The 16,005-nt window shown below is 43.5% G+C and overlaps 1 protein-coding gene across 1 annotated transcript; it reads right to left on the bottom strand.

Annotated features, from left to right (window-relative positions):
• Positions 1-728: 728 nt before the first annotated feature.
• LOC128715376 (uncharacterized) lies at positions 729-10,676 on the bottom strand. Its single transcript, XM_053810262.1, has one exon. It carries the CDS (start codon positions 10,674-10,676, stop codon positions 729-731), a length of 9,948 nt encoding a protein of 3,315 aa, XP_053666237.1.
• Positions 10,677-16,005: the final 5,329 nt, after the last annotated feature.

Raw genomic sequence — 16,005 nt, 5'->3', positions numbered from 1 at the left:
CGAATTTAGACGAACGTATCAAACTAAAGGAGAAAATGTATGCAGAAGTTCATAACAAGATGCACGACTATAAAGTTAAGAAAATTACAAAGATGAACGAAAAGCGAGAAGAACCAATTGGCCTCTCAGAAGGAGAAATCATGTTTCTACGAAAAAGGAATAATTTAAAACATCAAGAGCGATACAAGGAAATTGAAATATTTGAAGATAAAGATGTGAATTTCATAGATATTTGTGGTAGAAAGTACCATAAAGAAAAACTGAAAAGAAGAACTATGCACTAAAAATACCATAATCATTACCATTGCGCGGCAGTGTAGCTAGGGTTAGATAGATTTAAAAAAAAATTAACCTAATTGTAATATTCTTAAGAAATTGATTATAACGTTTTAAGAAAATATGTAAGGCGTAAAGAACCACGAGCTGAACTTTGAAAGACGAAACAACATCATACACATGCACATTCATCATACGATCATGACGCGGACATGCTGGATCGATTGCAAAGGCGAAAACGAAAGTGCCGAGGACGACACTTTTATACCCCCCCGAGAAGTTATGTCCTGTACGTCTTGCCGAACCCTGCGTTACACTGGTGTGCGTGCGATGGATGCTGACACGACGGCCTGATCTGTAATCGGGCTCGCAAACGAAATTAGATCGGTATCAGCACCCACCCGAGAATAACCTCGACAATACAGCTGTGGTTCCAAAACCTTAACTCATGATTAAATGATTCTTTTATCTGCAGTATTTACACTTGCGGAAGCCAAACTAATGAAATGCTCAGGTAAAGTTTCTGATGAATGCAATTGAAATCCTTCATTTTTCAAATCTACAATATTCCATAAACTCGACTTGTTAGTGGAGCCGTGATAGCTCATAATTTGGGTGCTTTCTTCTATTTCATCATTAAGAGCTTGGATACGATCAATTAACTGGTAATACATGTTACTCGTCGGGTTTGCGACGGATAGAAACATTTTAGCATCATCTTCGATATCTTGAAACACATTTTCCAACCAATTGCAACAATTTAGATCGTCAGCAAATTGCCTGTATTCTTTCACTGTTTGATGCAACTCATTCAACATTCTACTTATACTCTGCTGCTCTCGTTTTGAAACCAGTTGCTGACGCTGGATTGGCTTCTTAAATAATATTTTGCCGATAAACGAAGTGACTTGTTTCGTAATAGCTGGGGCTACGAGAAGCAACGTAAGAGATCCGTTCAGAAGGTCGAGATAGTTTATAGATCGACTGTATGGTATAAAAACGTAAGAACTTTGACTACCTGCACAGGTGGTTGAAGGCAGTCCCTCATATTCTATCGGTTGGCATAAAGAGTAGTTATCCTCGGTCGTACTAATAACATTGTTAATGTCATGAGGGAACACGTAGGAAAGTCCGAACTTCTCGTAGCATATGATTCCGTTTAGCTTATCTTCAGAGAATGTATGGAAACAGTTGGATACTTGGAAGCTTTTTCGAGGTATCTTTCCACGAGCTGTAAATGGAGTGATCGTGCTTTGAGCATCGTCTTGCTTGGTTCCGTCTTCGGTAATGTTATTGAAAATGCGTTCAATGATTCTGTTTATCCAATGGGAGATTTTGTTTGTGCTTGACACTACGAAAAGCTTATCTTGTGGGTAATCGTTTAAATATTCTAGCTGTCTCAAACTTGTCTGATTCTTCATCGTTTCCAATCGGAGTAAAGAAAGTGTAGAATTATTATAAGCAATGGCTCGTTTTTCCTTTTTCTTCTGTAAATTTAAAAACAGCTTTTCTATAGTTAAAATTTCATCGATCAACTTCATTGGCCCCTGGGGAATATGATCCAACAAAATGGTGCCACCTGGTCGTCCCGCTGCTTTCCCGGCCGCAATTGCGTCTTGTATCGTGTCGCTGTTGATAGCATTCTTGTACACCTGCTGCCAGGCCTTCAGTTCCTCCTTCAGCAGTGTGCCGACTGCTTTAAAGTCGTTCACTTTCATAGCCTTTCCAATCTCTTTAAATTTTTCCATACGACCAGCCACTTGCTGGGTAACTGAGTTAAGCTTTGGCGATAGTGATAAACCGAAGGCGGCGCCCTCGATTGCACCCCACACTGTTGCAGGGTTGCTCCAGTCCCATTCCCAAAATCGGAAGCTTCCATCGTTAGCTTTGCTACCGGAGTAAAGCAGAAATCCACCAGTCGTTCCGCTGGTCACGATAACGAACGCAGTGCGCGATAGGCCAGTGTATCCAATGAACGCTTTATGGATACCTCCGATAGCATTGAAAAGCGTGGCTCCAGAAAGTGCACCGATGAACAGAGCATTCCATGTGCCCGGTTGGGTCCAGTCCCACTTGCTCGGGTCCCAACTTTTGTTCGCGGATGCTAAACTAACGTAGGCAAAGCCGACGGAGGTCGTTGCTACTACACCGATTGCCGCTGCAGTTCCGATGTAGCCGGAAAGAAAGGCAACCGATCCAGTGATACCTACAGGTGCAAAGCCGCCGATCACACCACCGATCAGTCCACCAAGTAATGCCTTCTTCAGCTCCCATTTGGCAGGGTTCCAAGAGTTGTTTGCTGCCGACGCTCCAACGTATGCTCCCACTGCTACCAAGGCCACAACCAGGAAAGCGAACTGACCATCGGGATCAACCAAAGACACGGGAGAGTTGCCGGCGTACAGGTATGGACTAGCGTACTGCTCCTTTGGATCCATCTGTAGAAACCGTCCAAGTTCGGGATCATATAATCGTGCGTGGAAATCGTATAGATTCGTTTCTTCATCCCATTCCTTGCCTGTAAAGCGATAGTCGAGGCCACCGTCGGGATCCACGCCGTACGATCGCAGCAACTCTCCATACGGTAGATAGTCGTATCCGGCTACAATTTCGCCATTTTTTACAACCAACCTCACCGATCCTTCGTGATCAAGTGCAACGCTATAGAATTGATTATTCCGCATAAATCCTATCAATCGATCGCCGGCGTAAAGGAACACCGTTGATCGCACGTTGGACGGTGTGTCGCTTTCGGCTTCGTTACCTCTATAGACCGCATCGTATTCGACCAGTGGTTTCCCGTGAAGATCACGGATGTAGTACTTCTTTCTGATCAACTTTCCACTACGGTCGTACACATGCTTGTACAGACGATGCCCTCGAACGTTGTAATCAAATTTTAGCTGCCTTCCATCGTTTAGCGTAATTTCCGTTGCCCGATTAGAGAGTGGATCGTACACGATACGTTCGATTCCTTTGTGCAAGGCACGAGTGACACTGCCATCCTCGTTGTGCTCTACTGGAAAGCGTACTTCTTCGAGACCCGACTGAGCAGTAAAGTTGGTCCGATAGACGAAAGCTATTTTGTTCGTATTTTTCACATATTGCAGTCGGTATCGCCGAAACCCGGTATAAAAATGTCGATGATTTCCATTCGCATCGATCGCATATGACTGAACATCAGCCGAGCTGTAGCCCAATGCGGTGGCAAACTTGTCGTACAGTACACCGATAATTGCTGGCAAATGTGGCGCATATTCGCTTAACATTTCACGCAATTCTTGACTCACTGCAGCCATGCCAAAGTTTGACTTTGGTCCAATGAAACCTGCGTCAGAAAGCATCGTCCAGGTTGAGTTGCATATGTTGGTAATAGCTTCCGAAGTATCGTCCTTATACCACCCGGCACACAGTTGATCAAATAGGGCCTTGGTAAGGTTCTTACGCTGTGTGATGACCCGTACCAGTAAGCTGCTTAGTGTTATCGCGTTCGGGTGATTAGCAATAACCGGCTGGAAGAGGGACTTTCCTGGTAAACCATGGCAATCCATTTCACTGCTAGTACTACAGTCACTGTGCAAGTATCCAGATTCCCTGAGCTTCTCCCAAATGTCTTCTGAACTGTCCACAGTTATACCTTCAATTTCGGCAAATGTTTCTTTTCGTAATGGGTTGAACTTCTCTTCGGCACTGCTTTGAAAGTATTTGGCACGAATCAGCTGCCGATGGTTTCCGTAATCGTATCGGTGGCCGTAAATTTGTGGGAATCCTCGATCAGTTAAAATTGCAGCAATCTGATTACCGTACGTCCCTAATCGGCACACAATGGGTAGCTGGAGCTCAAGCAAGGGGTAGAAACTTTTCAATGGTCTTCCTTGTGAATCTAGATATCCTGCAGATACTAGTGCGTCGTAGCAAAGCTTTGACCTGCGTCCTTTCCCTAGGTGTGAAGGTTTCAGTTTGAGGTGTGTTGATGCACTATTTGCCTGCCACGTTGCATTGAAACGAGTTGCCTGCACTGTACCATCACCGATCGGACGTCCACTATACCCTGAACCGATGTAGTCAATCATTTCAGACAGATACGGGTCTTCTATCTTCGTCAAGTACCCTGGCTGATTGTATTGAAAAGTACGTTGATATGCATGTGGAGATTTAGGTTGAATGAGCATTCGTCTGGGCTGGCCCATGCTATTATTTTCAATCGTAACGAACTTTTCTCCAGTGGCAGCGTTCGAGATGCCGGTCAATTTTCCACGGTGATCATAGTCGTATTGTAGACGAAAATGTTTCCCCTTTACTGTAGCCGGATATTCAATCTCGTGTAAAAGATTTTTCCTGTACTTGTAATTAATGGTCAGCGAGACATTACCGGTCGAATATAATGCGCTTGTGGTAAGCTGCCCTTGATGATCAAAGAACAACAAATCGGAGAGTATATGGCTGTCGGATATCTTTCTGACACTTTCCACCCTGTGCCGATGTAGCGGAGCCACGTCCTTGTGCCCGTGATTGAGAAGAAAGAAATTGGAAGAAACAGGCAATGGCGAATCGTTCGACAGATATGTCGTAAGATCTTTCACGTCTAGTTCGACAATTCCTCTTTGGTTTAATTTTCCCACGGAGCTGTAGGTGTAGTACATGACGTTACTACTGTTCTGTTGCACGACGAATCGCAGCATGCCCTCCGGTGTGTACAGGTACTTGGTGGTTCCCGCATCAGGCGTTTTTTTGACCGTCATCAATCCACTTTGACGATCGTATTCGTACCATGTGCCCCAGGAACGTTGCAATTCGTTCTGTTCGGACGAGTACGTTTCTACAAAAAAGGGGCTTGTACTGGAAAAGGTATTCGCCTGCTCGTGGTACGCAGGAGGTAGCTGCAGAACTAATCGATCATTTGCATCATACTTGTACGTGGTTAGGTGATGATCGCCATTATACGTTCGCACATAATCTGCCACCTTCAGATTGCGTCGATCGTACACCGTTAAGTAGATCGATTGATCGGGATAGCGTTCGTTCTTGTAGTGAAAACCGTGCGTGGAAGGAAAAAGGTTTTCGAGAAAATCGATTTGCTGTTTGCTGTTGAAATGTTTCGCAAAAGCACTATTTACAGCAAAGGGTTTTCCAGGGACGGATTGAACAATTTTTTCTTCCAGTGGATTATCTGCGTAAACTGTTCGGCTGTACGGGAACCCTTCGCAATCTTTGTTCAGCCGTATTATTGTGCCCTCCATTTGGCCCGTTTTCCAAAACCGTTCTTCGTTCTCGATGAAATTGTGTCGATAGCCAAACAACGTTGCTGACGTAGTACTATCCATTTCGGACCACTTAGTTTTGATGGCGGGTCGATTTAGCTCATCGTACACGATTTCCTGCAAGGCAATGGAGTTGGATTCCTTCAGCTCCAGTATTTGCTTCGGCATGCCAAAATCAGTCAAATAGATTACCTTCACACTTACATCGTAAAGCAACATTGCATCCCAAATGTGTGTATTTTTGCCTCTGAGTTCGTATTGCTCAAAACGTGCCCGATTGGCAAAATTCTCCATCTTCATCTGACCATCGACCCAAATGGTGTAATGTGTGTTGCTACAAAAGATCACCATATCGCCCTCGCGAGGTATGACGGTCCTTTGAGAGCGTTCTATCAACGTTGCCTGATCATCGAATAGCTCGATACGAAATGGCAGAGCACACATTTCTATGCGTATGTCACCAGGTTGCGAAGTTCCTGCATATCGAAATCGTAGGACAGCTGTATCGGGAACGTGTCGGAAGTGACCGTAGTAAGTGTTCTGCTCTGCTGGTTCCAGGATTTCTCCCACCGCAGGCAGCATTTCGATTCGTGAATTTTTGCCTCTTGAGAAAATAGATAAATGCTCGATCGAACCATGTTCATTAATGCGGCCCATTTCATTGCCCAAGGTGTCGTAAAGTCGATGTGATAACAGTCCAGAGGCGTGCAGCGTCGATCGTTCCTTTGCTAACGTTGTGTCGTAAATGTGAACATTCAGTTCCAGCTGGGCTGGGAAAACTCTCAAATGATCAACGTCTAAGAAGGAATTGGTTTTGGGTGAAATTTTCACGTCAAATCGATTGGAATTCTCAACCACAACTTCAACGTACGTCCAGCCATTGGTGGAAAATGCAGCCGATCCGTTTACTATTTTTCCATTGTACTGAACTGTAAGTGTGCTTCCGATGTCTTGCTGACCTATAGGTCCCCTTAGCCAGCATGAAATGATCAACGAATCGAACGATGTCTTCGGTTCAAACGTGGCACTGACGAACTTCATCTGGGTGAGGTGCAAAAAATGGTTTCCATTTTCCTGGCGTATCACACCGCCCGTCCAGTTCCAACGCCCTCCATTCCCGACTAAGTTCTGCTCGTAAGGCTCAAACCCGTAATAGGACACCATTTGCTCTGACATACGAAATGGGCGGAAATCGGCCACAATTGTTTTTCCATCGCGTGCCGTTAACACACCGTCGGGATCGAACGTTTTGGCGGCATTTCCGTCCGCCGGATCGACTAGTTTGACAAACTCACCAGCGGCATTGTAAACCGATTTCGTGCTCAGCGTACTGTTGGCAAAGTTATAATGCACCTTGTACCATCCATAACGTCCTTCCATGCTGGCGGGAATAATTTTTACATCGCACATCAGAAATTGGCCCTCGTAAGGTTTCGCAGTTTGTGCGTTGAATTCGTAGTAGTTGGTTAGTTTCCGCTTCCTGCTGTCAACAAACTCGTGACGCCAGACCACATTTTTCCGCGTGATTCCAAACGAATCCATCGACCGTACATACACATTCTTCCCGTCACTGGTGGTGCTGATGATGGCCATTGAATTGCTGTTTGTGTCGAGCAGTTCGCCCGCAGGAAGACTCGTTAACTCGCTTCGGTGGAAATTAAACAACTGCACGGCAGAGTCATTCGTTTGCACCGCCATAAAGGCAGGATATCTGATGTGCAACTCCGTGGCATTGTTGGTATCAGTGTTGAACACGGTAGCATTGTTTGGACCGATCAAATCAAACGTTGCATTACGATGCGCCTTCACTAACTGGTACAATGGGCCTAAGTTGATCGTCATTCTGTCTAGCGTCAACTCTTCCTGAGGAATTCTTTGTGTAGTCCAATCGATACCATCGAACAACACCTTGTGGCTGGCAGCAATGATGTGTGCATCGTTCACAATCACACCGAATTTCGAGGGATCGATGGCGAACGGAATTTGCGCAGTGATGTTGCGATACAAATCCTCCAGCTCATCGTTGATTTTGGTGTGCGATTCTTGCCTATAGCGTTGTTTCTCCGCTTCCGGTGCGTTAGGATGCTCGCGGATGTCCTGTTCAATTTGCTCCTTAATCTTTTCCACTTCGTCAATGATTTTCCCCCGATGGTTAACCACTTTGAGTCGGAATTTGCCATTCTCCAAACGATAACCAAACACGAACACATTGCCATCTGCCTCGGGCGGGTTAAAGGTGTACGTGGCAAGATCTTCAATGAGTATGTTAACAACCGTCTGACGGCTTATTTCATGTTTCCAATTCATGTGTAAAAGATGCAGTCTGGCGTAAAGCTTAAAACCGTCGAGATGTAGCGAACGAAAAACCAGTACGTTATGGAACATTCTCAGTGCATCGAGCTTTATACCTTGCTGCAAGTTACGCATTACTTCCTCTGGATGGTCAAAACGATCAAACACGCCGGTACTGTTTGCTAGCAAATCCGCAGGAAATGATAGCACGCTCGATGCCCATTGGCCATCACGGCGTACAAATATCTGAAGCTGTCGATCATCGTAGGCGAGGAAACCGTGTGAAAAGTAATGCTTTAGTGCAGATTGCTCAAAGACGAACGGTTTCAATGATTTCCATTTGCCATTTTGCTGATCGATAACTGTTACGCGGTGCTGTTGTACAGCAAGAAGAAAGTTGTGGCCACTGTAAATAGATGTGTTCTTCGGCAGCTTTATATATGTAGGAATGGCTTGCCATATGTCCGCTCGTGTTTGAAATAAACATAGCTCAGATTGCGCTTCTTCATGGTGAAGCAGTACGGCGAAGAAAGACTCCCCAGTGAATATCTCGTAGTCGACAACTGGAAGTTTGCCCAGCATAGGAAGAGATGAACCTGCCAACGCAACGGTGTCCGAACCGAGAGCATCGGTTATGCGTAAGCGTACCTGGGCTTGGTTAGTGATGTCCGCAATCAAAAGATACCCAGGGCCATAAGCTGTACGAGGATGAGAGTATGTGGCGAAGTGGTTCATTAGCACATCACGACCAATTTCCAGCAAAGTGTAGTCAAACTTAGCAATCAAACCATTGGGGTAAATAATTTCACTCATCGCACCACCCGGTCCGTCGTAGCTAAATTCTAGTACGTCGTTGTTTTGCTGGGATATACGCTTTAAAAGTGCATTGTCATACTGCTCTATGTAATGCAGAGTTGCCGATTGCACGTAGCTCAAGGTGCGGATAGTGAAGCCCGTCAGAAGCATCTTATTGAACAGATTAGAATAGGAGAGTATCAACGAAGCCCCGTTGCTGGTTTTAATCGAATCCAGCTGATAATCCTCCGCTTTGGGTTCCTTTACGTAAGAATATTCCAGCCACTGATCGGCACGATCGAAGTGTCTTATCAGGTACCACACTGATGGATATTGTGTACGCATATCACTACGTTGGATCGCAAAAGGCCAATCTTCAGCTCCAGCATCCATTTTCACGAAGCTCTTCTCGCCATATGTTCCGTAGATGAAGCTTTCTCCATTACCATCTTCAATTAACCATTGGTTTAGGGCACGGTTAAATGTGACGGTCATCCTGTCGTTAGATTCAATGGTAAAAGTTGCAATTTGATCGTTTGCAGAATTATCCGCAGTTTTGTTATGCTTCAGTAAAAAGGATGACCCGTCCTTGATCAAATAGTAGCGATGCTCTTCCGGAAAAATACTGTCCCTCCGATCGATAAACACACAATCTATTTGAAGCGACCAGCCAATGCCCATCGTACCCGATATGTTGGAAGATTCTTGATAGGTGATAAACTTAACAGTGGACAGGGTGAACAATCTGCCAACTACGAGCAAAGGTATGCCGAATGCTAGGTTACCGTTCATTGGATTAATCGGTTCGAACAGCAAGGATGTGTCGATTTGCTCTCCAAGCGCGGCATGCGCTAGTGGTCCGTTCTGTGTGTTGAGCGCAAAAATGGATTGAGGATGCGTACTGGTTGGTGCAGGTTGAACATTTATATCGTTTTCTTTAATTGCACATGTGGAAGTTTTTGATATGGCAAGGGGAAACGAAATAATTTGCCTTCCACTGATGGCAATTGCTCTGGCTTTATCTGCGCTAGGAATTATTTGGACCATTCTTGCATAACGTACGTCTTCATGGTATTCAGAACCGGAGGAGATACATTCAAATCCTGCTTTTGATATTTTGAAGCTTACGATACCTTGCGGACCAGACAGCCAAAGTTCATCCCTCCCATCACCATCAGCATCGATCAGGCTGGCACCGTTCCAATGTTTCTTTTCCCAGCCATTAGTGAGCATTGGCGTACTTTGCGTCACTAGCTGGTAGATTGCATTTTTTTGCATGTACAGAAACATTCCACTCGCGTTAAGATGTAACATGTCACTGAAGTCGTTGTTGTTGAGAATATTTCCAAACAAGATGCGTTCGTCACTATCAGATGTGAATGGCACATTTTCGGCACGGCCCACAGTTTGCGGAAGATAGTTTTTGTCCAGCTTATACACAATTATCGCGCTTGATGATCGTTCAACGATGGCGACCTGACGGGTGCCGCGAGTACTTGCCAAACCTAGCCATGTTGCATTGAGTTTCCATGTATCCGGTAGACTCGAATCATACAGCTGCCACAATGGTTGAGCTCCACCTTTAAGCACAACACTTTCCACCATCTGCTCGAATTTTATAGCTCCACGTTTGTTTCGCGTTAGTATTCCGATGGCAGTAACATCCGCATAAATGTGACCCATCAGAAAAACTGTGCTGGAATCATTCCACCCGTACATATCGCGATACCTTCCGTCAGAACAGTAGTGATGCAATGTAAGATCGTTGCCTGCCATGCGGTAAAACTGCAATCCATCACGATTTTTCACCAACATCCAACCTGATTCATCCACAAAGAACGCGCGCTGCTTTCCGTCAAAAAACTTTTCACGAGACCATAACAGCTTCCATTCGTTCGTGTTCGGTTCCAGCCGGAAACAATGTAACGATCGCTGTTGTCTTACCAGAAGGACTTGCTGGTTGTATACTTTAGCTTGAAACGAATCGATTTCATCACTAATTGACACATTAAACAGTTGCTGATACGGCTGGGGATTTCCGTTGCTCCCCATGGCTTGTTGCACTTGTTACAAACGAACTTTCTTCCACAGATGCTTACTTGAAACTAATCTTGCGTTGGCGATGTTATTCCATGTAGACTGGCGGATGATTCCGTGTTATCAATTTTTCGGGGACTCCCTGGATGCGATTATCTGTTGTGCAAACGAGCTGGTCGTCATTGGTTTGGTTGTAAACTCTTGAACCCATTTCTACGTTGTGAACTATACCTGTCTGTGTATAATTTATGTTTGAATCAAAACAAACCCATAAAGGTCATCGTCATAGGTTGAATTTATATTATTTTTTTATGTCAAATGATTGCAAAATTGGTGTGGTATTCAGCAAACAGTACAGACAGTATGTTGTATATGACTTCTTTCGGTGTCTTGTTTAAATAAAATGCTTGCTGTTACCCGTAGCAAAAGCGTAGCGTTTTGTTCGAGGTAACAAAAAAATAGACATTTTAAATACTGTAATTGATTACTAATTGTTTTAGCGACTTAAGTATTTCGATTTCAATATATCTAAAGTTGCTCATCAAGACGGACAACGGATTTAGAGCTTAACAAGAAAAAGAATGTTTCACCAATATTCTCTGAACAACGGCGAACATTCGTCAAATATGAAAAAAGTTAGCAAAAAAAAACATCGATAAGTTGACCCTGCATTTGGATCAAGTATTATTGGAGTAGATGCTTCTTTTGAGGTTCGCCTAAATTTTGTCATAAGCTGATTTGCGATCCACGATACAAAGTTTACTTTCGTATCCTTCAGAGATCATTTTCGGTAGAAAGTGGCGTTATCACATCTTTTGAAGGTTATGGTGGCAACTTCTGCGAGCCACACAGTTTCCTTATCTTTTTTGCATCATCGTCGATCGCAGCCCACAATTTCAATGTTTTTTTTTTTTTACGTTTCATGGCCGGTGGTGTGTTGGTAGCGGCACCGGTCTTCACACGACAGAAGCGGTCCAAAATCCCATCCGGACCAACCCTCCGTACGCAGGGCAAACTATCCGGCTTCGGGTATGTGATAAATAGTATACATGTACATACTTTAATGTGCCCAATGGTTTCGTCTTCATGTTTTTCTCATTATCCTTCTATCCTTCCAAGGGTCTAGCGAATTTAGAATATTATGTGGTGTTTCCTGCTTCCACGGTTCTCGTCGGTATATAGTTCCTCTAATCGTACGTTTACTTCCCTGGTAAATGACTTGGGTCGCACGGTTCTACGATCGCAGTCGCAAAAACAATGTATTTTAAACGTATACGAAGTAGAAATAGATCTATGAAATGGGTTAATTTCTTGCGATTTCCAGCTTATTTACTCTAACACCAAGCTTGATATTTGTCGTTTAACGGTGGGTATTTTATGAACAAAGTATTATATGCTTGTACAAGCATCTTTCAAGTAGCAATAATTGTAAGTAGTAATTATTGAGCAAAGTTCGGATCGGATGGCATAAAACAACAAATTTGTAAATTTGCAATCTGCACAATGACCAACCTGTTAGTCTTCCTTTCGTGTCGCATGGGTGCTCGAATGTATGTGCTCGAATATTGTTTTCACTAACACTCCTTCATCGAATATGAGGGGAAGTAAAAGTGGTCCCGCATCGTTCTTTCTCTTTCACCCTCCCGAAGTGCCATTGGACTATGGGTTAACGGGGGTATAAATTTGGTCAAAAACATTATTGGAAGCAAACATTGTGAATTGTAATTTGATAGTTTACAGTACTTATCTTTCATTATTTGATAAGACACTGTGTCATTCCGTGTTATGTAGTTTTAATTGTGCGACAGGAACTTAAAATAATAGATTTTTTTCCATTGCCGATTATTAACTATTTGAAGATATATTGACAGATCCATGAGTTATCTTTCGTATGGGTGACTTATCATCTGGGTTTCTGGCCGACGCAGTAACGCCATGATTTCACTTCATCTCAACTTGAACCTACCCTTCCTCTGTCCATGTGGACAACCTAAAAGAACTTTATGGACTGGGTTGTCCGGTGTCATTGTCATGACGTTAGTCAGCCCACCTTAACCTGGCGAGTCTAATTCGCTTTAGGTTTTTAAGTACGCCCTTCAGCTCATACAGCTAGTCTTTGTAACGGTTCCTTCATTGTCCTGTCACACAAACGGGGTCTTATATTCTTCTGAGGATCTTTCCCTCGAACGCGGCTAAGCGATTTTCGTCAGTTTTGCGCAAAAGTCTATGTGAGTGTGAGTACTGAAACTATATAGGTTCTATATAGTACCAGCTTCATTCGTCGCTACAGGGTTTAAGTAGAGAAGATTACTCAGGCTGTAGACATCCTGGTTGGCAGCCAGCACCTTAGTGCGTTTCACAACATCAATGTTGTTGTAGGTGCTGACTTTTGACCCAAAATAGGTGAAATTTTAAATAAGTTAGGTCAGGATTTGTTAGTAGGGTCGCTAGTGTTGCTACCATCAACTTGGTTTTTGCCTCGTTAATCTCCAACCTGAGAATTTCCTCCACTTGCCCAATCCTTTGGTAAGCATTCGCTGCGTAGGAGAACAGTAAACCAATGAAGTCTTTGCCATCAGCATATTCCAAGATTGGAATTGACTTATAAAACGTGGTCCCAGAAGGTTCAACTAATTTAACTAGAATGTAACGAAGATTCCACTAGCGTACAAATATAATTTAAAACAAATGTTTCAATCCTCGAAACAGTGCTCAATACCGATTTAATAAAACAGATTCCACATTCGTAATTTAGAGTTTGTAGAAAAAATGTGTGCAAATCAATGTATGATTTTAACCAACATAAAATGTTCTCGTAAAATGTTCTCAATGTAATAATTATGCAAAACTCTTACAATGAGGTGTCTCATATTCATGTATAAATGTACGGTATTTATTTTTGAAGTTTTAAATTATTTTATACCTTCGTATTCGTAACTAATAAATATGTACTGTGTTTACAAATCGGTAGCGCTAGGGGTTTACGTATGGCAAGTGCTGTGTACGTATTAAAACCTAGGCTTAGGTTGTATAAGAGTAAAGCGTACAGAGCATCAGGGTAGACGTGCTACATCGTTCGCACTTACCTGATGGATGGCATTGCCACATTCGTCTTCACACGAATGGTAGGAAAAAATGGTTTCGGAGCACGGGAACGTGCGTACCATTAGCCATTCAGTTTTCGTTGTTCACTGTGGATGCTGTGCGCTTGGACGTTCGAGCTGTTCGATCGAGACTACTTGCATCGAAGGGAGCCATCGTTTCTTCCTCCACTTTCGAAACCCACTGTGTTCATATTTTGGCAAAGAATATCCCGTGTTTGAACAGTTTTCATTCGGGTGTTTCAACCGTCTACAGTGTAGGGAAGTGTGAATTTTGAAACGTGTCCACAGACCAACTTTTCCTTCGTTTCGAATCGTTGGGCAAGTGTAAAAAAGGATACCAGACCTACCAACACACGTCGCCTGTATCACTGTTAACTCCCAGCAGTGTGAGTGTGTGTGTGACAAGGGGCTCCCCAGATTCTATGGCAAATTAGTCCCGTTCGCATACGGGCCGAATCGAGCGTTCAGGCAAAGTACATACATTTTTCAGTTCAGTCAGAGAATCATTCGCCGTTGTCCAAGGCCACGAAACAAGTCAGTAAGTTTTCATCTGCTTGGAAATCGATGCTCCGACGAGCACTATCGCTCAACTCGAACCTTTGGATTAAAAACTCTGGGCTAAGTCAGCAGCAGTGTGTACAGGCAAATGGCAAAAGTGTTATTGCGGAGCTAAATGAATGCAAACGGTGATGCTAATGAGGTGGAAACAATCGTGAAGAAGGGTGAATAAACGTCGATTTAACAATTTGGACAAACAAAAAAATATTGTACACGGTTAAAGCAATATTCCCAAGTTCAAATTGGTGCTCAAAGTTTGCGAAAATCAGTGGCAAAATCGACCCCAAAAGACAAAAAGTGAAGTCTGATTTTTCTTTCACTGACCCTGATACTGTGCACAGACATTGGCAACGGGACGTCGCGAGAAAGAAAGGCTACGGTAGCTGCGTGAACGTCAGCACAATAGAGAGCGAAAATAAAGAAACAAAGGGCAACGCATACAGAGTGAGTGAGAAAGATAAGCAAAAAGGGGAGCTGTAAGCGCTATAGTAGAGTGAATGTGAAAGGCTGAACTGAAGAGCACAGCACGGTGAATATTGAGTTTGTGAGACAGTGTGCGTGAGTTTGGTGTTTGGAAAATTCATACCCAGGACACTAACGCAAACGTTATCGGATAAGGCAGCGGTAGAGCTAGAGAGGGCTGGTCGCAACGCAGGGGCAAATAAAATTTTTCCATAGGATCCAAGTAGTGCGTGGTTTTCCTGCTTCGTCGTCGTTATTTCATTGCTGACCACCATCGGAAAAGGGTGCTGTGAACTACGTTCTCGAGGCTGCATCTGTCCGCTGGGGGGGTCGCAAGTGCTTATTTGTGAGGAAATTCGATTTTTGTAATTGCGTGCGTACGATAGCTGTGGTTTTGTGTGTGCGTGTAAGTTGTGAAGTGAATTACCACAAAACCGTGTGTATTTTTTATGCAAGCCGTTTCTATTCGCGATTTGCTGCTGCAATCCTTGAAGCAACCTCGTTAAGTTTGTGAGACTTTTTTATCGCTTTGTTATCGAGAACATTTTTTATCGCGGAAATTAAAACAAAAACAATAATTCGCCAACCACTTGCGCCAACATACGTACGGCAGGCTGAGTGGCTGAGTGTTAAAAATTATTTCCCCGTGTCGTGCATGCAAAAGAAAATCGAACTACGGACTAAACGAAGGAGGTGGTCCGCCTGTCTTGCTGTTACCGGACGAAGGTGTGGAAATTCGTCCACCGTCATACAGAAAGGGGTCGCGATAGGGAAAAAATCCCCAACGTGAGACAATATGCTGATTAAACTGGTGAAGGAAGACTTTCCGTGTCTGAAAAACGGGTTTATATAACATTATCTTCGTGCTATCGAGTTTCTTCGAATCTACTTCAACAAGGTAAGAGGTTTTTGGGGGAATACCGACATAATCGTCTGATTAAAGTGATCCATTTTGGTGTTCATTGCGTGTGGTTGTCGTCGAAATTTATCGAAAGGAATCTTTTCTATGTCATCTATCCGTTGAGATTCTAATGAAAATATAAACCTTCTTTCCTTTATTTATGAACTTTGGTATGATCAATTAAAAATATCACGCACACCACGGCAGAGGAGGTTTTGTGTGGATTAAACGCACACAGTGCCAACAGAAATGATTGCGTTGCGTGTATGTGTTGGTGAGATGTTTTGCGTTTGCTGTATGTAGCAACCGTGCATTTGGT

This window comes from Anopheles marshallii, chromosome 3, assembly GCF_943734725.1.
Source record: "Anopheles marshallii chromosome 3, idAnoMarsDA_429_01, whole genome shotgun sequence".
Taxonomy (NCBI): Eukaryota; Metazoa; Arthropoda; class Insecta; order Diptera; family Culicidae; genus Anopheles; species Anopheles marshallii.
This window is presented reverse-complemented; position numbering and strand designations above follow the sequence as displayed.

What these genes read in the sequence shown, in the direction of transcription:
- LOC128715376 (XM_053810262.1), bottom strand. Translation starts at nt 10,676, where the DNA reads ATGGGGAGCAACGGAAATCCCCAGCCGTATCAGCAACTGTTTAATGTG.